Below are 22,113 nucleotides of genomic sequence, written 5' to 3'. Positions count from 1 at the left end.
GAGGACTATTTCCAAATTGGATCCTGGGAGGGGCACTGACTGAGCACAGTCAGGGACAGGGCTGCTCGTGGGTGTGGCCTGAGTGGGCAGGCCGGTTCTCCTACAGAGTGCTCTGATTCAGGGACGTGTCCTCAGAAATGTGAATTTTGAGATGCCCTGATTAAACGTCTACCACACACTGGGCCCTCTGTGCCCATTACCTGTGGGTTAGGTGCCACCCGGAGTCACATCTCCCAGATGAAGAGAGACGGAGTAACGTGCCCAGGTTTCCTCTGCTTGAGGGACTCGTCCAGCTCTTTCCATGCTGAGCCAAGAACCGTGTGGGCTGGCATAGGATTGGGGTGGGGGGCAGGGGGTTGTCCGAAACTGCTTGGCCTTTTCCATGTTTCTCAGGTCCCACTGTCAGGAAGGCATCAACAAAGAGGCTAGTGATCAGGAGGTCCATTAACTCCAGCTCTGTCCCTGAAAGGCTGAGGAAAGAATTTGGGATACTCCTCGTGAGGCAGGCCAGGGAGGGGTGGTAGGGAGAGGAAAGGCAAAGCCTGTTTTTTTTTTGTTTTGTTTTTAATGTTATTTATTTATTTATTTGACAGACAGTGAGAGAGAGAGATCACAGGTAGGCAGAGTGGCAGGCAGAGGGAAAGGGAGAAGCAGGCTCCTGCTGAGCAGGGAGCCCAATGTGGGGCTTGATCCCAGGATCCTGAGATTATGACCTGAGCCGAAGACAGCCGCTTAACCAACTGAGCATCCCAGGTGCCCTGGAAAAGCATGTTCTGCCTCTGAGGAGCCACCACAGGGAAGGGCTAGACTGATGCCCCACATGGCAGGACTAACCCAGCCCAGTCATGAGAAGTGCCAGGGACATAAAGATGGCTTCAACACCAGATCCTTCCCTCACAGAGCTGTCCAAGGCTGTGGACACTAGCAAGCTGCTAGTGGTGCTCCCTCTTAGGGGTGGTATGCAGCTCAAAGCTTGGGGCCATCCATCAGAGGGAGGCGATGTGGACATTGGGTGGGATGACCACCTAGGTCTTCTTCCCTAGGATCCTGTGATGATAATGACAGCCAAGCGGAGCACCCTTTGTGTGTGTGCATTATTCACTTCACTCTAAGAAAAAGGTACTGTTATTATTCCTACTTCATAGATGAGAAAAGTAAGATCTTGGGCAGCTAAGCATGTTGCCCAAGTTCACACAGATGGTGAACAGTCAGGCTGGGACTGAACCCATTTATCTGCAGAGCCTGCGTTCTTATCCAAGATACAGCCTGCTTCTAGCTGTCTGGGATCAACCATTCTAAAAGGGTCAGGATGCTAGGAACCCATGATAAGCAGACCAAGAGGACATAGAGCCTTATTTCCAGAGACTTCGATACTTGATTTCAAGGCAGTCATGAGATTTGCAGACCTCCCCCATCTTAGGTAGCAGATTAGGAAACTCATCTTGTCCACTTACACTGAGTAGCCACAGCCCCTAAGGACATGGAAATCTAAAATCAGCTCTGACAGACACTCCCTAGAAATTGCAGACTTGAGGTTTCTAGGTGACTGGCACTAATTAAAGGAGAACATAAGAGAGGACCGCGACCCAAACCAACTGCTCACACCCACACAGAGCAATGCTGCCATTTCATTTGTACTTTTTGTAGTCTGCCCTGGCCAAAACGATGGAGATCAGATGGTTTTCCAAATATCAGTTTTCAAACTTCAAAAATTGTATGATGGTGAAACTTCTTGTTCAAACAAAAAGCTTTACTTGTGGAATACCATCAGCAAATATTTTGGCATGTGATGATCTTTTTTATCTTTTTAAAGATTTATTTATTTGAGAGTGAGCAAGAGAGAAAGCGTATGAGTGGGGAGCAGGGGCAGAGGGAGAGGGAGAAGCACGTGGTACTTGATCCCAGGACTCCGCGATATCATGACCCGAGCTTATGACTGAGCCACCCAGGCGCCCTGGCATGTGAGGATCTTAAGGCTCACAACAGCCCCATGGGGTATGTACATGTATGACCCCCAATTTCCAGGAGAAAACCGAGCTGCACAAAAGAATCAAGCTTTCCCAAGTCACCGCGGTTATTAGATGGTAAAGGAAGAATTTGAATCCAGAGCTGCTGAAGTCCAGAGAATGTAGGACTGGGCTGAAGGAGAGAGCCAAGTTGACACAACTATCAGCTGAGCTGCCTCAGTTTGAGTCTGGGTGTGTTGGGTTGGAAGAGTCCAGCCCACTGAGACTCTCCCTTGTGCAGGGCAGAGCCCTTGGGGAAACTGGCCAGTCCCAGAGAGCAGTATAAAACCCTGGAAAGAACTCAAATGTCCATCAACAGGTAAAGGAATAACCATTCATGGCATGTGGTAGAGCCATACCATGCAACACTTACTACTCGATCATAATGAGACATGAGTTGTTGCTACCCATAATAACAGAAGAATTTCAAAATAATCATGTTGAGTGGGAAAAAACAGACAAAAAATGAGTATATACTGTATGATTGCACTTATATAAAAGTCTAGAACATTTAAACTAATCGTGACAGCAGAATGGTAGTTGCTTTGGATGTAAGGAGGGATGGAAAGGATTACCAAGGGACCTGAGGAAAGTTTCTGAGGTGATCTATTCACTATCTTGATGGTAGTGATTGTTTCATGAGTATGTTTGTTTGTCTTTAAAAATCATACATTAAAGTGAGTGCAATTTACTGAATGGAAGGAATCATACTTCAGTAAAGCTGTTTAAAAAAAAACTCAAAAATAAAAATCTTGGATTTAACAGGTCAAGAGAGAAGGTGACTAGCTTCAGCTCACTCAGCACGTGGAGGGGCTCCCTCTGGAGCACGTGGAGCCCACCCCCACGGGGTGGGGGCGGGGCGTGCAGCCTCACTCGCGTCCAGCCCCCAGGCACTACCTCCTGACCCTTGAGGGGCAGACAGTTTCTCTGTAGCTGTGGGCTCTGTCAGCACTGAGCAAACCAAGGCTCTGGCCACAGGATGGATGGTTGACAGAGGCCAAGTGGCTGGGAGCTTTACCCATCGGTCCCAGAAACAGTGACAATGACAGTTATTGGGAACACCCTAGAGGTCACTCTAGGCTGTTGTACTCACCACCAGGGAACTTTGACAAAAATATAAGCCTCCAGAAAGAATTAGACCAGGCAATCTCCTCCTCTTAAGATTCTCACAACAAGTATCTACTTTGCACCTACCATGCTCCAGAGTCTGTCCTCATCCACTGTCTCATGGGGACCAGATAGGATGGAACGACATCAGTGTAAGGGCATGACGGACGATAAACACCCCCCAAATGGTACCTACTACACACCCAACAAATATTCCCTCGGTGCCTGTTCTGTGCTTGGCCTGATGCTGGAGGACAGGAAAGACACGTGGACAAAGAGCTTTGTCCTACCCCTGAGGCTGGTGGGATCAGGGCTGTGAGGGCCAGGAGAAGAAATAAATTACTTCCAGTTGTGGAGAGGCTTCATGGAAGCTGTGGTATGTAAGGGAGGGAAAGGAATTTGTGCATGGAGACAGGCTGGTGGTGGGGAAGCAGGCGGAGAACATTCCAATTACAGCGGGCAGCATGGCCAAAAGCACAGTACCTGGGGGACACGGGAGCGGCCTGGCTGCAGCTGCGTCAGGCGCTGCGGGAGGCCCTCAGCAGTGCGTGGACACATCGGCTCCCCACTCCCACCCCCGCAGAAGCTCGCTGGGTGAACTCACTTGCTCTGTGGGCAGCCAGCTGCGCTGCTGGTAGGCGTGGTAGCTTCTCCGGCCCCTCTGGAGCCTCAAAGAACAGAACCCAGGGCCTCAGCTGGAAACTCGGATGGGGGGGCTGGGGGGGGCCGGGGGGGGTACTCCTCCCCGGCCCAATTGTCCCAAGCGGCACCAGTCCCTCAATCCTGGGGCGTTCTCAGTGGGCCCACCAGCCTGAACCAGGCCTCCTGGGAGGCTCTGAAAATGGGAAAACCCTCAGGTTCATCCTCCCAGAACTCACTGGACTGGTCTTAAACGGTCTCCTGATGGCCAAACCCAAAGGACACCGCCATCTGGTGGCCAAGAAAGTCAGATGAGGGTTGGGAGCGTCCCTGTGCCCATGGCCACAAAGGCAGACACGGTTGAGAGTTAATATTTTCATAAGGGGACTGAAATTATGCTAGCATGCAGCTTAGAGTTGGAACAAAGTCTTGTTTCTGGCTACCAAGCTCCCGGAGGTGCAGGCGTTATCCATGTGCCACTGCACATGAGGAAGCTGCCTCTGGAGAGATGAGGTGAGGGCTCTAAGGTCACAGCTGGGTCACAGCTGCAGAGCTGGGTGGCATCAGAGCCCAGCAGTGCTGGTCCCCCATCAGTGCCCCATAAGTGGATTAAGCGATTCTCAACGTGGGGCACCCAAAATCCTTTCAGAAGGCAAAGGGGTGGGGGTACTGTTTTCATAAGATGCCTTTTCCGATCATACAGTGAAATTTTCCAGAATCTAAATGATGTACAATGGCTTCATCTGGTCCTGGTGGCTAATGGAATGTGTGCTCGTGTATTCTTGCATTTCAAAAATTTAATTTCTAATAAGGCATAACCTATATGACCAAAAGCTTTTTGAGATACACAATGATACTTTTTAGGAGTATGAAAATGTCCTAAGGCAATAAAAGTTTGAGAACTTCTGGTTTAGAGAAATATATAATTTTCAAAAAAATAAAGTTACACATAGTAAAACATTCCCTTTGTTTTGACATAATTGAATGAACTCTGTGGGACACTAATTTTTAGGCTGACTAGAATTCTAACTGCCATTTTCTGTAGACCTATGATTAATGAAATACACACAAATAAGTGAGAAAAGAGTGTTTACTAACTGGTAAACACGACTTGAAGTTGTTTACACATGTCACCTCGTTTACTCCACACGGCCACCATTTATAGGAGACGCTATTATTACATTTTATACCTGTGCACACCAAGAAATTAAGTGGCCCAGCTGGAAGGTACTGGAGCTTGGACTCTTGTCTCAGGCAGTCCTCTAACTGCTCTAAGATTTAACATCCCTTCAGGGCGCCTAGGTGGCTCAGTGGTTTAAGCCTCTGCCTTCAGCTCAGGTCATGATCTCAGGGTCCTGGGATCGAGCCCCGAGTCGGGCTCACTGCTTGGCAGGGAGCCTGCTTCCCCCCTCCCTCTGCCTGCCTCTCTGCCTACCTCTCTGCCTACTTGTGATCTCACTGTCAAATAAATAAACAAAATCTTTAAAAGAAAAAAAGAAAGATTTAATATCCCTTCAATGCAATGCACCTGATGATAGAAGTCTTTCAAAATATTGAAAACAAAGGGGATCACCCATCTGGCCCAGCATCTTCACGTAGTAGATGGGAAAGGTGACGTGCAGAGAGAGGGAAGTGAGTTGCCCAAGATCCCAAAGCAAAGAATCACCACCGGTCAGGCCTGGTGCTCCCACTGAGGAGCCCTGAAAACTCCCATCCAAGTAAACACCGTAATTAACTCCTTCATAGCATGTAAGCAAGTAACATCCAGACATTTCAAGAAACAACGCCTCCAACAAAAGTGGCTCAACTTTATTGCAGGGAAGCTAGAGAGGAGCAGGGCAAGTGAGGGTCTCTGTAAGAACTGCCATCGCTGAGCAGGACTGCCAGGCCCCGGGTCTGTCTGGAAGGCAGGAGATCAGCAGCCTGGAAGAGACGAGAAGTTAAGTGGAACGAAAGCGCCATCTGCTGTGCACGTGCCGGTATTGCAAAAGCAGCAGAGTTTCACTAAGGGGCGCTTGTGGGAGGTGACATGGGAAACCCCGATGCTGGAGCAGAAGTGGCACCCAGTGTTCGGCTCTGCACTCTCCTCCTACCACGGCTGTCATACTCCGGTAGGCTGAACCCATTAATCTCACTAAAGGTGATCTCTGCCAACGCCTTCTTCTGGGGGACTTCTAGGGCACCCGGGATGGTACTCCCTGTCCCGTTTCAGTTCACACTGGGAAGTCAGTGAACAAAATCACAAGCAAACCAATCTGCCAATGAACAGATAGTCAAGGTGACTTTATGACCCAGAAACTCTCTCTGATTCCCACACCTGGCTTCAAACCCATCACTGGGGAGTGTCTTAAAACAGACAGAGACAAGATGTTGTGGGGATGTGTGGGGGAAAGCTCCACGGGTAAGTCTCACCAAGTACTGTGCCTCTGAGTCTGCGGGAGCCTTTCCATACTACACATGCTTGCTGACTGCTTGCCCAGATACAATTAGCTGGTATCTAGAATATGCTTCAAAATAATGGGCAGAGATGAAACAGAGCAGATTTATCAGTGGATCTGGATAATGGGTACACGGGGATTCATTTTACTATTCGAATGTTTATAACTTCCATAATAAAAAAACAAAGATAAATAAATTAATTAAAAAATAAGAGAATTGGGGCGCCTGGGTGGCTAAGTGGGTTAAAGCCTCTGCTTTCGGCTCAGGTCATGATCCCAGAGTCCTGGGATTGAGCCCCGCATCGGGCTCTCTGATCGGCAGGGAGCCTGCTTCTCCGTCTCTCTCTGCCTGCCTCTCTGCCTACTTGTGATCTCTGTGTGTCAAATAAATAAATAAAATCTTAAAAAAAAAAACAAACTATGAGAATTATTCAGTCATAGAAAGGAATAAAGTGCTGATCAGCTTGGACGAATCCTGAAAACATTATGCTAAGTGAAATCATGTGGTTCTCTTTAAATGAACCATCCAGAAGAGGCAAGTCGAGAGGCCAGATACAGCTTAGCCACTCCCAGGGGCTGAGAGAAAGGGCAGTGGACAGTGGCTCAGGGTATCTTTCTGGGGTGATAAAGCTTTGAAGCCAGAGTTGCACAACATTATGAATGCAGTGAATCCACTAAATAATGTTATATGACTTTCACCTCAATAAATTCAAAAACTACTATGAGAAGGGGCACCTGGGTGGCTCAGTCATTAAGTATCTGCCTTCGGCTCAGGTCATAATTCCGGGATCCTGGGTTGGAGCCCACAGAGCCCCGCACTGGTCTCCCTGCTCAGCAGGGAGCCTGCTTCTCCCTCTGCCACTCCCCCTGCTTGTGTTCCCTCTCTCACCGTCTGTCAAATAAATAAAATCAATCTTAAAAAAAAAAAAAAAAAAAACTTCTATGAGAAGAAGACCCATCAAGTTACCCATGGTTAACAACTGGCAGGCATTGTTTTCGCTGAACAAGATTTACAGGCTCAGGCCAGGAGTCTCCAATGCAAGGGGTCTGTGTTGGGGCTCCCCCGTGTGGTTTGCCTACTCAGGAAGTTCTGGCTCTTCCTTCCCTCCATCCTGTCTCTTCAGAGCGCTTTTATCAACCGCAATCCTATAACCTGACACGGAGGCCCCTTATAAAACAGGGCGGATGACCAGGGATAGGCAGAGAAGCCCAGAGCGCCACCCACACTCTCCTGCAGAACCCCTTGGGGTGCAGGAACCACTGACCAACACTGACCCGCAGAATGGTGGAAACATTATCTTCTCCTTGAGGGTCGGCCTTCACTTTCAGAAGGATTTCCCAGTAACCCCACACGGCAGGAAAATAGAATAGAGGTTGTGGCCCCGTTCTACAGCTGGAAGAGTCTCCAGAATGTAAGAAGAATTCAAAGTCACAGCGTGAAATGAGGACATCATTAGTCATCCTGGGCTCATCCCTGACCATGGGCTGTGTCCAGGGACAGAAAGAGCATGAGGAACACAGATGCATCTGACATGATCTGCATGTGACATCACCCCATACACAGGACACAGCCATAGCCCACCAGTCCCCTGCATCTGGCCTCTGCCTGGGGGGTTCTTGTGGGCCCATGCACAGGGACAAGGCCACTGGCCACGACTGGACTCCGATTCAGGATGCCTCTCATCCTGCCTCTGCCACTCGACTGTGTGGGGCTTGGGTCAAGTCCCCTCCCCTCTCCGGGCCTCATGTTTCTCAATGGCACTGAGCGCCGAACCACAGGAGGGATGTGGCAGTCACTGTGATTCAAGCATGATGAGGGCAGCGACGGCCAGGGGCGAACGGTCCAGCACAGCGCCACACTTGCATGCCTCTCTGCGCTGTGGACAATTAAAGGGGATGTGTCCTCCAGCTTGGACATGGAGGATTGCTTCTGTACCACCGGGGCTGCAGCCATGCTCAGGAAGCTGACGGCGGTTCCGAGCAGGGAGAGAGGCCAAGTTGAATTAACTTACCTGGTCATTGCACAGAGGCGTGAGGTCTAGGGCACAGGTGTCCTCTCAGATGGGACAGTTTATCAAAGGACTGTTTAGTCTCATATACTCTACACTTAAACCCTGATGATCATGCGATGCACTTCCCGAGTCAGGAAAGGGACCCTGGGAGACATAACACAGTGCTCTGCATACTCTCAGGGGGCTGTAAGGACTCCCTAAATGCGAGATTTGCATCAGATAATGAAATATGTTGTATGAGGGCTGGGGCCTCACCCACCTGCTCCCTTTGGTCCATCTTGGGCCCAGGGATCCGGGCCCTTGCTACTTGGGGCCGAGGTAGGAAACAGCCTTTCCTGTTTTCTCCAGGGTCTCCAGCAGAATGTCCACGCTGTGGTCAGAGCTGATGCAAACCTTCTTGTTGGGCAGGTCAATGTCAAACTCAACTCCTGCAGGAAAAGGGAAGTGGGGTATGTGGGGAGGAAGCAGAGATCCTCCCAGTCAGAGCCAGAGAGTTCAGGCTCCAGAGTTCAGACTCACAACCACCTTCCCCTTTCCTCCATGCTAGGGATCAGCAAACTCTTCCTATAAAGAACCAGAGTCATGTTTTAGGCATCTGGGGCCACATGGACTCAGCTTCATGGTCTTCTCTCTCTGTCTATTGCTTTTATGCCCCTTTAAAAATGTAAAAACTATTTTCAGCTGTACAAAAACAGACTGTGAGCTAGATTTGACCTACAGACTATAGTTTGCCAATCCCTGCTCAAGACTGAGGCTTCTTTTAAGTTTTTTCTTTTTATTTCAAAAATAATAGACACAGCATTAAAAAAAAAAAAAGGAAATATTTCTGAATAAAACTAGAAAGTGGAAGGCCTCCGGAAGTCACTAAAACAGCATGGCATCTACCCAGTTCTTCTTCCAGACAGACAAGTGAAAAGTAATTCCCCCGAACAGCATCGTACTACAGACACAGGTCTTGCCATATTTCACTTTCCAGTGTCCAGGGGATCTTGCCATCTCAGTACATATAGACTTACATCATTCTCTCTTTAACAGCTATACTACATTCCAGTGTGGACACCCCGTTCATCTACTTGGTCCCTTGCTGCATCAGTACAGTAAACATACTAGAACATATAAAACTTGTGAAAATATTTCTATAGCATGAATTTACAGAATGGAAATTGGGGAGCAATGGACTGGTACATTTTAAATGCTGATATTGTAAAACCACCCTCCTAAAGGGGTGTGCCAATTTCAAGGCACCCTCCCTTCCCCCCAGAGCACTCCATGGAAATACCTAGAATGTGTCTTGTTGAGACAATGGAATGCAGAGGGAAAGCCCTTACAGGTTCTAGGCCTGGCTTCACCACTGACTTGGATGACTACAGGTGGGTCCTGCCCATTCTAGGCCTCAGTTTCCTCATCTGTACATGACGAAATTGGGGGTGGCCAGCCCCTATGGTCTCTCCAGTTCACATATGCTATTAGCTGGGATTCCTCAGGCCCAGCACTGCCCATCTAAGTCTCCAACTAATCCTTCTGACACACCTTAAGAGGCCACCCAAGTGGGGACAGTTGTGAAAGATGGGGAGAAACCGTCCAAGTCCAAAGGGAGATCCCCAAACATCAAAGAGCCTTCAAAAGCCCATGATACAGAGTTAGTCATAATGTCTGAATTTGTATCTGACAGAAACTGAGGGGGAAAAAAACGTATCGTGTCCTTGCTGCACACTAGATTTTTGTCTTTTGGTTCGAAGTATCTCCTTCCTCTTTGGGATATATATTTTGGTGGCATCATACAGCTGCAAGAAAGTCTGGGATCATCTAACCCAGTGGGTTTCAAACTGTGCTCCTTGAGCCCAGATTCCCGGTTGGGTGTCCTCAAGCCATCAAGAGCAAAAGCAGGCTGGCCGTCACCCCTCACTTCATCCAGAACATGCCATGTCATACTGGAGGGGCTTCTGAGAAGAGTGTCACAGCAGAAGCTGACGTACACTGACATGCCTACACACAGCTAGGGAGACTCCGGCCCCAGGGAGAAGAGGCCACAGTCACATGGCAAGTCAGCAGCCAGGATTTTCCTACTGCTTCAGACGCTTTCAAATTAAGATTCCAGTTTCCAGGACTAGAAGCCACCACTGACTCACTTTGGGAAAGTCCATTCCCTCCCAAGCTCTGGTGTCAACACCCCCATTCCACAGATGGAAAGGCCAGCTCAGAGGAATGCTCCAAGTGCTAATGGGATCACATACATGTGGAAGCCCTCTGAAATCTGGGGTTTAAAATCTAGGGCTTTAAATGTGAAAATCTTAGAAGACTGACTGCCCAGCACTCCCAGAACTCTGATCACAGCTCAGTCATTACCTCAAAGAGCCTCAGGGCCAGACCCCAGCCCTCTCTGGGCCTCAGTTTCCCCAGTTGGGAACTGAGGGGGCTGGATGAGAATAACTGTTTTCTAAATATGTCCAGAAGAAGTACTTTAGGACTTCTGCACACGACTTGAGTCAAAGTTCATTTTTTAAAACTACTACAATTTTCTAAACGTTAACAGAAAAATGACACTCCAATATATCATATGCAAAATTATCATACCGAAGATCATCAACATATTAACTAGTGCTGCCAGGACCGTGTGGCCAAATCCCAGCTCTGCCACTTACTGATTGTGTGATCTCAGCAAAGTCGCTCAACCTCTCTGAACTTCAGTTCCCCCCGCTTATAATGGAGACAGTCCAAGGAGCCACCTAAATGCCTGTGGTGAGGAACAGATGATGCGGTCCACAGAGCCACCAAACAGAGTACTGGGCACATGCTAAGTACGTACTTGATACATGTTAGTTTTCCTGTTATTATCAGCTCCAACTCAAGCTTCTCCGGCTCCGTGGCTGCACGCACTGGCCTCTCCCACCTGACCCCTAACCAAGGGCCCCTCACTCACCTCCCAGCTTGTTGAGCACCCGGCTGACTGCATTAGAGCAGCCTTCACAGGTCATGTCCACGGAGAACTCGTGCTTCTGAAATGAACAAAGGGGACCATGAGCCAGTCCTGCAGCACGATCCACACACCCCAGCAGCACACAGGCCCACCAAAGGGCCAAGACAGAGAGCAGCAAGACAGGGCAAGATCTGGCTGTCATCAGACTCACCACTAGCCTGTTTTTGAGCCCCACTCTGTTACAAAGTGGAGTTAAGTAAGGGTTTCTCCATCTCATACGTTGTTGTATTGAATGAGATAATCCCTATAAGGCCTTCAGCAGTGTCTAGCACACGATGAGTAGAGTCACCCGGGAAGCTAGTTTTAAAAAATGCTATTTCTAGTCTTACTTTCAAAATCTTGATTCTTGAGCTATGGGGTGGTCTCAAGACCATTGGTAACTCTGACATGGGTGGGCCCGTGGACTCTGAGCCATGCTGATCTGGTCTTATTCATGCATCAAAAGATTATCTTCCGCATTAGAACCACCCGGGAAAAACTACAAATTCTCATCAACAAGTGTGGGCTGGGGCATCTGTCACGGCTAATAAGTGTCTCTGGTATTCTGATACACAGAGATAACTGCTCTCAACCACATGCCTCATGGTCAGGGGTAGCACCTTGAGTCCTGGGAAGGAAGGGATCTGCCTAGGCTCCCAGTGGGTTGGAGGCTGGGCCAGTAAAGGCACCAGACTCCTTTACTCTTCATCTGGGTTCAACATCCTATAGTCTTCAAGGGCCTGATGGCAAGTGTTGTTCAGTTCACTGCTGCAACCCGAGCCTTGAACAGCGGCTGGCATACAGTAGGTGCTTACTACATTTTTTTTGCGTGAGCAGATGATTCACACAGCTGGCTGAGGAGCTCCGGGTTGTGTCTGGCAGAATATGGCTGAAGGGATGTTATGTGACTTCTGAGGTCAGGTCTTGGGCTTCTTCCTTGCTCTCTCTCTGGAGGAGGCTGGCTAAGACATCTTAAAGGCCCTCAAGCAATCCTATGGAGAGGCGCTCATAGTGAGCCCCTGAGTGGGAGCCATCATGGAAGCAGATGCTCCTTCCCAGCCGGCAGACATCTTCACGTAGCTTCATCAGAGACCCCATGCCAGGGACACCCCACAGAGCTGCCCCCAGATTACCGACTCTCAGAAACTAAGAATTAATAAACGTTTACCTTTCCAACCACCGAGGTTTGGGGTCATTACTCAGGAGCAACAGATAACAAACTTTGAGAGGTTGGAGCCTGCTAGTAGTCTCCATTAGGTCATTATTAGCCTGTTTCATAGCTCTCTTTTCTTTAACTTCAAACCACAATGGCTACATGTTTCATGGAGCATTCCAAAGTGTTTTTTTTTTTTTTTTTTAAGATTTTACTTATTTATTTGAGAGAGACAGAGAGAGTGTGTGAGCATGAGTAGGAGAAGGGGAAGAGGGAGAAGGAGAAGCAGACTCCCTGCTGGGCAGGGCTTGATCCCAGGACCCTGGGATCATGACCTGAGCCAAAGGCAGGTGCTTAACTGATGAAGCCATCCAGGCTTCTAAGCATTCCAAAATATCCCAGATTTGTTACCTCAACTGGAATTCTGGACATAGCAATGTTTCTTGCTGGAAGACCTCAGGCAAAAATCCCTGTGCTTTAAGAAAAAAAGAAAAAAAAATCCCTCTGCCTTAAGGGCCCTAGTCACCTTATCTTACCAAAAAGGTATTAGCCAACTCAAGTTTTCTCAACCTCAGTGCACAAAAGTATCCCTTGGGAACTTGAGGACATGGAACTCAGCAAGCAGCTGGCTCTATCAGCTCTGAGGCTCTGGGGTAGGCCCTGGGGCTCTCTCCATTTTTAACCCACTGGGGAGACCCAGGGAGGCAAGGCCACACACCTGAGAAAAACTGGACTAATGGCTTCTCAAGCTCTTTCCAAGTCTCAGAACATGTTTGGGTCTGGCTTATTATCATGCTGTCCAGGGGAAACTAAGACCAAGAGCTAAGAGTTTGGTTTTTTTCACTATTTTATTGAGGCCAAATCTGCAAAACCTGCCTTAAAGAAAATGGTTTTTCTTTTCTTCTATGTTAAACACTTCTTATTCCTTTAGCTTATTCTATGACTACAACAAGGCAGAGGCTTAACCCACTGAGCCACCCAGGTGCCCCTGTGAGCTGGTTTTATAAAGTTTTATTGGAACACTGCTAAGACCACTGGCTTACTTTCACAATGGAATGGCAGAGCTGGGTAATTATAAAGGGATCACATGGTTCCTCAAGCCTAAAGCATTTAACGTATTCACCTGGGAGTGGCTGGGTGGCTCAAAGCCTCTGCCTTAGGCTCAGGTCATGATCCCAGGGTCCTGGGATCCAGCCCTGCATCAGGCTCTCTGCTCAGCGGGAAGCCTGCTTCTCCCTCTTCCACTCACCTTGCTTGTGTTCCTGATCCCCTGTCTCTCTCTGTCAAATAAATTAAATAAAATCTTTAAAAAATAAAATAAAAATGGGGCGTCTGGGTGGCTCAGTGGGTTAAAGCCTCTGCCTTAGGCTCAGGTCATGATCCCAGGGTCCTGGGATCGAGCCCCGCATTGCATCGGGCTCTCTGCTCAGCAGGGAGTTTGCTTCCTCCTCTCTCTCTGCCTGCCTCTCTGCCTATTTGTGATCTCTGTCTGTCAAATAAATAAATAAAATCTTTAAAAAAAATAGAAATTAAAATTAAAAAATTCACCTGGCCCTTTAAGAAAAAGTGCGCTGACTCCTGCTTTATAATAACCAGTAGACAATCCAGACTTGTTATTGGTTTGCACCTGGATGCCCACCCAAAGACTTAAAGGGCTTGCAAGACCTACGTGAGACCTAAATATTGAGTGCTGCTGTGCGCCAAATGCTCTGTACACAGAATCTCAGTTCTCCCTCGGCTTGGAAAGGGAGCTAGAGACCCTGTTTTACTCCAGAGGAAACTGAAGTTCCCAGGGGTTCACAGAGCTCCCCACAGTCACGGGTGAGTCTGTGCCGAGGCAGGGATGTGAACCCAGGTCTTCCTGGCTCCAGGGACATTTTGTGAGCTGTGGAGCAACTGACAGCACTGCCAGGGGCCACCCTGTGACCCTGACTCTCAGCAGGAGCTCGGGCAGCGGGACAGCTCGAGAACAGGCACAGGGATATGCGCTCAAGAACCTAATGTCAACACATCCCTGAAGCCTTCTGCTGCGGCCTACAGAGCGCAGGTCTCCTTTCATCCTCCACAGTAGAGGTCAGAAGCCAGCAGGCGGCTTCTGGGGGGCACATGTTCCAATTCAGTGCTCTTCCCCTTGACTCGGGGTTGCTCAAGTCAATTTGGGGGTGGCAGAAAATCTACTTAAGGACAGAGTAATCCATTCTTTACAGAGAATCCCAAGCCAGCCCCCTATTGCCTCAGCCCCTCAGACAGGCCTGTCACCTGTAAGGTTCTTTAAAGCAATGAAAAAGTTCAGTGAGCTGTGCAATTCTTTAACAGAATCTCAGAACTGGAAGGACAGAAATGCAGTGCGGTCACCTTGTCCGGCTCCCCCCCAGAGAAGGAAGTCTTTCTCAAATATCCAGGATATTGAGTCTTTGAATACAAAGTCGATTAGGAGTTTACTAATACTAATATTTGAATGCGGACTGCATGCCAGGCATTGTTCTAAACACTCTGCACACATTACTTTGTTTAATCATCACAAAGTTCCCATGAGATGGCCATTATTATCCTTTCTTGACAGACAAGGGAGCTGAGATTCAGAGGTTAGGTCACTTGCTTGGGGGTGACAGAGGTAGTGAGGGAACCAAGCCGAGACTGAAAATGTCTTCAGAGCCTAAACTTTTAACCACTTGTTAAAAATGTGGTCCTTGTTAAAACGGGGTTAGCACCTGCCCGCCTCTAGTTCCACCCCACTTGTCCTAGGTTGACACCAGAGCTACCGTTTCTTGGGGACGAGCTAGGTCAGTGGCTATGCTACGTATTTTACTGGCATTTTTCCAGGTAATACTAAGAGTCCCTTGAGGTCAGATTTTACCCGCCATTTTAAAGATGAGGAAACAAAGGCACAGAGAGGTAAAGCGGCTTGCCCAAGGTCACCCGGGTGAGAAGCAAGGGCACGGGTTTTTCAAAGAGGCTTCTGAGATTCGAAATTTTTGTCTGAGTAACTCTCAGGTGACTCTCTGACCAGTTTTGACCACAGCCCCTTGACTAACAGCCTCCTTTCTGCAGTTGCTTATCTTGTGATACGGTGCCAAGTGCCCTCTTCATTCTGACCATCTGCTCTGGAGGGTCATTCGTCAAAATCTCCAGAAGTGAACACAGAATAGAGTGATCCTGAAGCTGGCCTTTCCCTCACCCTCTCCGAAAACCTTGTGACCCCAACTATCCTAGTCCCAGACTGATTAATGCTGTCCTCTTAACATTGCCACATGCAGCTTTGCTCAAGTAGGAGGGCTGATAACGTCAGCTTCTTTGTCCATACTTTGTGCTGTCTGAGGATTTGTCTCAAGGCACTTGGCAAGGCCCAAGAGAAATGACACCTGAGATGTTTGTGACTCGGCCCAGGGGGCCTCTGGGTTACCTGCCAGCTCCCAAAAGCTAGGCTGCTAAGACACAGGGCATCTGTGGGACACCTCTGGGTATCCATGTGAAGCAGAGCCATAAACTAGGCACCCTGGGGGAAACTGCTTAACACCACATGACCCCAACCAGGATCTACAGGATGTACTTGGCAACACAGCTTACTCTCAGTCCGGTAGAACTACTTTTGTCTGGCATTTATTTCCCAAGTGGTCAGGCCTGGAGAGATGGGAGCTGAAAGATAAGGGGCTTAATTCTGACTCCACCCAACGCCTAAAGGAGACCTCCAGTAAGTTACTGCGCTTTTTCTCTTTTTATCTGCCAAAGTCCTTAGTTTCTTATCTATAAAACGAGACCCTGAGCAACCACGTATGTGCATTAAGACTGAGTGAGTGGCAAAGGCACATAAGACCTGCTCATTCCTCCCCAAACTCTCTTTGAGCAACTGGCAACTTTTGAGCAGGTCCCTTAGCATCTCCCAGGTTCATGGGTTCAGGTTCAGAAAGTGATCGGTAGGAAAAGTTCAGCGTCGCCCAGGGCTGAACGGAAATGGGCCAGAGTGGGCAGGGGGAAGGAAGGAAAACCACGGACCTCTGAAACCCTGGACCTCTGAAAACCTGCCCCGTCCAGGAGACAATAGCCACCCGCCCCTCCCCCATTCCCCCTTTAAAGCCATTACCACAGATAGGGCAAATGGGGAAGGCGCGGGGACTAGACGTCCCAGTTACAGCTCGCCACCCGCTCAGTGGGTGATCTCGGCGACTCTGCCCTTCCCTGGGTCTCAGTTTCCCCGTCTATGCAGGGAAGAATTGGGCCTGTAACCCCTGGAGGCCTTGCAGCTCCAATGTTCTGAGGCCTGACTCCTACATAAAACCCCTTTCGGATCGGATTTTCTGGAGGGTCGCAGAAGGTGGCAGTAGATGGGGAGGGAGTGAGAAGAGAGGCAGGCAAAAGCCCCGGCTCCGGCCCGAGCCCTTGAACAGCGACGTGTGGCCGATCGGCGGCGGCCCGGGTCTGCGCGGGGCGGGAGCGAGGAGGCACTCACCGGCATGGCTGTGGACGGGGTTGTGGCGGTGGGGGTGGCGGCGGCGGCGGCGGCGGCGGGAGCGTCACTGCTTTCGGCTCCGAGTGCTGGCGCTGCCATGCTTCCGGGGCTGGGCTCCGAGAAGAGCCGCCCCTCCCGCCAGGCCCCGCCCCCACCGGCCGGCCGGCAGTTAGGCCCTGCCCCCTGGCCCCGCGCGCCGGGAGCCGCTGGGCAGCCGTTGGCCGCCCTGGCGGGCGGGACGGGAGACTCCCCAGTCGCGCACCGCCCGCTCGGCCAGCCTCCAACACCTACTGGTCATTTTTAGACCACGTGCTCCGTGTCAGGTGTGTCTTACCGGCTGGGAATACCAGGGCCCCGCAGGGAAGACGACAGACTCCGCCCCTCCCTAAAGGGACAGTCACATTTACTCGGGTACATGAGTCCCAACCGTTGAGCCAGCGCGGGGCTGGGTATCCAAGGTTCCCTCGTGAAAAAGACGTCGCCCAGTCGGGAGGCGAGGAAGCAGGCGGTGAAAAGGCAGTGTTAGAAGGGCTGTATCCTGGGAGCAGAGAAAGGGTCTCTGACTCAGACTGGAGTGTGTTGGGGGCGGGAGACAGCGTTCCGGAGGAGGCGGTTCCGGGCGGAGGTAATCTGAGTCAAGGGTGGAGAGTACGCGTTCGTCGGAAGAAGGAAGAGGAGCTATTTGGGAATGAGGGAGGCAGAGGGAACAGCAGGCGCACAAGTGGGGAGACAAGGGTGGGCTTGAGAGGCAGGCACAAAGAGAGGCGGAGAAATGAAGAGACAAGGATATGAGATCCACGGCCGTGGGTGAAGACAATGAAGGCACAGGTGCTCTAAGACACTAACAGAGAAACAGGCCTGCCGGGGCTGGGAACCGCAGTCACACACACCCCGCATCGGGGCGGTGCGCTCTCCTTGGAATGTCCAAGGAACCTGCAGTCAGAGTCAGTAGTTTCAGAGAGCTCGCATCAACAGAAGTGCTTGGACAGCTTATTAATAACCCAGATTGCTAGGCTTCACCCTAGCTTCACTGCCTCTTAATCTCAACGTACACTTTTAGTACCCCTCCTCTGCTTGGTTTGGGAAACCACTGGTTGAGGAAAACTGTAGTTTTAATACATGAACCCTTTTTGAGAAAGTGTGCTCATTATTCATTGTTTCACTTCCAATTCACCCTTTACGTTTGCTCTATGAAAATGGATCTAGACCCTTTTTAATTTTTTTTAAAAGATTTTTATTTGACAGAGAGTGTGCACAAGCAGGGGGAGCTGCAGAGAGAGAGAGAAGCAGACTCTGCTGAGCAAGGAGCCTGATGGTGGGGCTGGATCCCAGGACCCTGAAATCATGACCTGGGCCAAAGGCCAAAGCTTAACCAACTGAGCCACCCAGGTGCCCCAATCTGGACCCTTTAAATATTTTCTTTTTCCTTTGCCCACTGGCAGGATGTTGAACCTTGCTTGTCAGTAGAGGTCCCGAAGACACACTGGAGGGGGAAATGTTTTCCTTCCTGGTTCCAGTGTGCTCACTCGCCAGGCCCTTGCCATATGGGCCATTGCCCCATGCGTATCTTCTGAGGATGGCTTCCTCAGCACCAGGCTCCTGCTGTTCACAGGGACTGGCAGCACCTACCAGCCAGCAGCTTCCTCCAGCGTCTGTCCTCCCTCGTGTACTTTCATAGCAGACTGACTTCAGTGAAGTGCCTCTGTGAATAGCTTTCTCCAGCACCCTAGAGGGAGATTTTCCAGCCCAGAGGGTGGATTTCTAGCAAGTTCCACAGCATGGCATCACAGCCACTTCTCTGCCATTCAGTGGGCCACGAGGCCTGGAGCCCAGCCTAGCGTGGGGGTTGGGAGAGTCTTCCTTGGATGCTCTATGTACTATCTTGGCCCTACCAGCAATGGCTCCTCCTGTATCTCTACTGTTTCTATAGTCTTTAGAGCTCTCTTGTTACTAGCTGATGCCTCATTACCACAGACTCATTATAACCTTTAAACTCTCCTTGTTCAAGTTATGGTGTGGTTTCCCTCTCCTGATTAGACTCACTGATACAGAGAGTGACCACAAGCTATCTACCTCAGTTTAGGGAAAAGGCTGATGGATCCACCCTTGGCCTGGGCTCAAGGAACACAAAATGGAAGGGATAAATCTAGGTCAGGACCAGTCGCTGACTCACACCGGCCCTGAATGAAGAGGCTCACCTCCAGCATGGGGAGCAGAAGGAGTATGGGCATAAGAGTCTATCTTAGTCTGCTCTGACTGCTATAACAAAATATCACAGACTGGGAGAAATAAACCACATTTCTCACAGTTCTCACAGTTCTCACAGTTCTGGAGGCCGGAAAGTCCAGGTCAAAGTGCTGGCTATTCGGTTCTTGGTGAGGTTCCTCTTCCTGGCTTGCAGATGGCTGCATCCTTATCGTGTCCACATAGCAGAGAGAGCTAACTCTGGCATCTCTCCTCCTTTTATAAGGGCACCAGCCCTATTGGATTAGGGCCCCACTCTTAAGACTCCATTTAACCTTTGTTAACTCCTCAAAGGCCCATCTCCAAACACAGTCACGTTGGAGGTTAGGGCCTCAACAGTTCAATCCATATACACCATATAGAACCATATAGAGCAGAGTTGAATTTTAGCCCTCCCATTTGCCAATTACCTCTCTAAGCCTTAATATCCTCACTTAGAGAACAGGGATAGTTAAGGTGACTATATGCTTTTTTTATCCAAACCTCCTGAGAGTGGGAGGGGACACCAGGACAGTAGGCATACAGCATGACTGTTACAGGCCAACCAGGACATATGGGTTCCTCAAAGAAACCTACTTTGTGGTATTATTGGGAAGAATATATATGATACTGTAGGCAAACTCCCTAGCACATTGCTTGGCACAGGATAGGCATCAAAAAATATTAGAACTCTTCTAATTGCTGGAATCACTCCTGGCTTCCCTGCCACTGACTCCTCCCCTACAGGCAAAATGCTCACCTCTTAACCCTTCACACCTCTTTCCCACCTGCCAGGCATTCCCTTAGGTGAAGTGAAGGCAAGGTTCAACCTTCAGGTAGCACTGGGCACAAGTGTGTACTGGGATTAGGAAAGCAAGATCACTGCAGGGGCGTAAGGGGTGGGGGGCATTAAAGGAAAGGCAGAGGAAGAGAGACTAGAGAATGGGGGAAGAGGGGAGGTGAGGCAGAGACAGGCAGCGTTATGGAAACTCATTAGATATGACAAATGGAGAGAGGAAAATGTGCAGGGTTATAGTTCCTGTATGCAAATGTCTGTATAAATTCCTGTTATTTACATACAAATAAGCCTGAAAGGAACTACAGCAAGTGTTACAGAAGTTATCTGGAATGGATGCAGGCTTACAGGCTTCCTATGTACATACTTTTTTAAAAAATGTCTAATAGCACAAAAGGGTGTAGAGGGATAAGTCAGTCTCCCTTCCACCCTGACTACCCCTTTTCAAACTAAAGGCATCTATATGGAATTTTGCACCTTGCTTTCCTTGCTTTATAAAATACTGTGGAGCTTCTTCTTTACTTGTTCATATCTCCTTCATTCTTCTTAGTGGTACATAATTCTACATTTTTCAGTTGTACCATAGTTTATTTCACCAGGCCCTGTGGCAGATACCATTGGTTGGCGAATCCAACACTCAGTCCCAGCCTTTTTACTCTTGCTACTGTAGAGGCCAGATCCCTAAGGACCCTCAGTATTTACTTTCCTATCTTCCCTTCAGCCAAGTGTGCCCATGTGATGTGGCTCTGGCCAAGGAGTCAGAAGTAGAAATCTGCTACAAGGTTTCTGGAAAGTTCTTGCTTTCTTCACCAGGGGAACAGATACCACTCCTTTCCCCTTCTTGCTGAGAATACTGACATGATATCTAGAGTACAACCATGAGGGAGATGCCAAGAGAATCACAGAGATGCTGGTCGGTGTGCTCACCAGCCGATGCCAGCTGCAGACTTGTTAGGTGAGAAATGTAAGTCCATGTTCATTTCAGCGACAGCTACTCAAGACTTCCTGGTACTTGCCCCTGACACATTCCTGATACAGTCCCCCACTGATAGACATACAGGTGGCTTCCTATCTTTTCATGCTAATAATGATGATGTAATGACAGTCCATATATATAGATCTTTGCTTATAAGTTTACATAGAATGAATTTCTTCTGTGGAATGGCTATTCGTTTTCAATTTTGATAGTCAATTGCCTCTCAAAGACGGATGAACTATGTTTTCATATCTTCAGATCTGCATGTACTACCCTGACCCATTCCAATATTATAGGTGGTTTTTATTTGTTTTTCTACTTCTCTTTGCCATATTTTCTATATTAAATATGTACTAGGAATCACAGAGAAAAATTTTTAAGGAGCAGGATTCAGGAATTCCGAGCTCCAGACCACCCAGCAGTCTCCTAGTAGCCTTGTAAACTTGGATAAGTCAGTTTATCACTAAACCACAGGGCTGGGAAATGGGCCCTTTCTGGTAGGCAGTGTTGTTGTGAGGACAGGAGTCATGTGTAGATGGCAGGCTCACAGACGACGGGGTGGTCCCTTCTCCCTGGACCTCACCTACTGGAGTGGGCCTTCTGCAGATGCTGGGGTCAAGCTTTGCAAAGAAGGGCCTTTGTTAGCTGTTGTCTGCTCCCTCCAGAATGCCAAGGGTCTGTTTGTTGTGTTATAACACAGGCGCATGCTAGCTGCCTCACTACTTTATCCACCAAGGAGCCCTCAGCTTGGGATCAAAGGTTCTGAGCCGAAAGGGCCCTTGGAGAAGCACATGCAAGGGAAGAGGGGGGCTGCAAAGCACAGGGGATGTGGGGTGCAGGCTTGGCAACAGGCGGCCTGGTCTGAGGTATCGTTGTGGACTGTGTGATGCTGACCTGCAGACATATTTTATTTAGTTCCTCAAGTGCTCAAAATATATTTCGATTAGTTGACAACATTTACAAACATGGAATTTGGTTGTACAACATCGTGAATGTACTTTTAAAGCCAGGGAACTGTACACTTAAAAATGGTTAAAATAGTAAATTTTATGTTCTGTATATTTTACTACAATTTAAAATCTATTTGTAGACTGACCTGTAAATGTAGTTGTGCCTATAAAACCAAGAAAAGCATTTTTTTAAGAAAAGCATTTTTGTGAATAATTCCAAATAAAGTTTAAAAAAAATAAATTCAACTGTAGTCCTCTTGCTTATTATTTTTTAAAGATTTTATTTATTGATTGGACAGAGAGAGTGTGCACAAGCAGGGGGAGCAACAGAGGGGAGAGGAAGAAGCAGGTTCTCTGCTGAGCAGGAAGCCCTATGCTGGGCTCTATTCCAGGACCCTGGGGTCATGACC

General features: G+C 48.9%; 1 protein-coding gene across 1 annotated transcript; it reads right to left on the bottom strand.

Annotated features, from left to right (window-relative positions):
• Positions 1-5,523: 5,523 nt before the first annotated feature.
• Positions 5,524-16,919, bottom strand: ATOX1 (antioxidant 1 copper chaperone). The gene is made up of 4 exons (XM_080804293.1): positions 16,759-16,919; positions 11,123-11,198; positions 8,462-8,630; positions 5,524-5,675 (listed from the first exon to the last, which is right to left on the bottom strand). The coding sequence occupies exons 1-3, from the start codon at positions 16,855-16,857 to the stop codon at positions 8,506-8,508; spliced, it is 300 nt and encodes a 99-aa protein (XP_080660419.1). The 5' UTR covers positions 16,858-16,919; the 3' UTR covers positions 5,524-5,675; positions 8,462-8,505.
• Positions 16,920-22,113: the final 5,194 nt, after the last annotated feature.

This window comes from Martes martes (genome assembly GCF_963455335.1).
Source record: "Martes martes genome assembly, chromosome: 5".
Lineage (NCBI taxonomy): Eukaryota > Metazoa > Chordata > Mammalia > Carnivora > Mustelidae > Martes > Martes martes.
The sequence above is the reverse complement of the archived record's forward strand: the minus strand, read 5'-3'. Positions and strand labels throughout refer to the sequence as shown.

Excerpts from the sequence above, each read along its gene's own strand:
- ATOX1 (XM_080804293.1), bottom strand. The coding sequence starts at position 16,857 with ATGGCAGCGCCAGCACTCGGAGCCGAAAGCAGTGACGCTCCCGCCGCC. Across the intron at positions 11,199-16,758 it reads CCCCGTCCACAGCCATGCCG|AAGCACGAGTTCTCCGTGGA; the intron begins GTGAGTGCCTCC and ends TGTTCATTTCAG. Across the intron at positions 8,631-11,122 it reads GGTGCTCAACAAGCTGGGAG|GAGTTGAGTTTGACATTGAC; the intron begins GTGAGTGAGGGG and ends CTTTTCCTGCAG.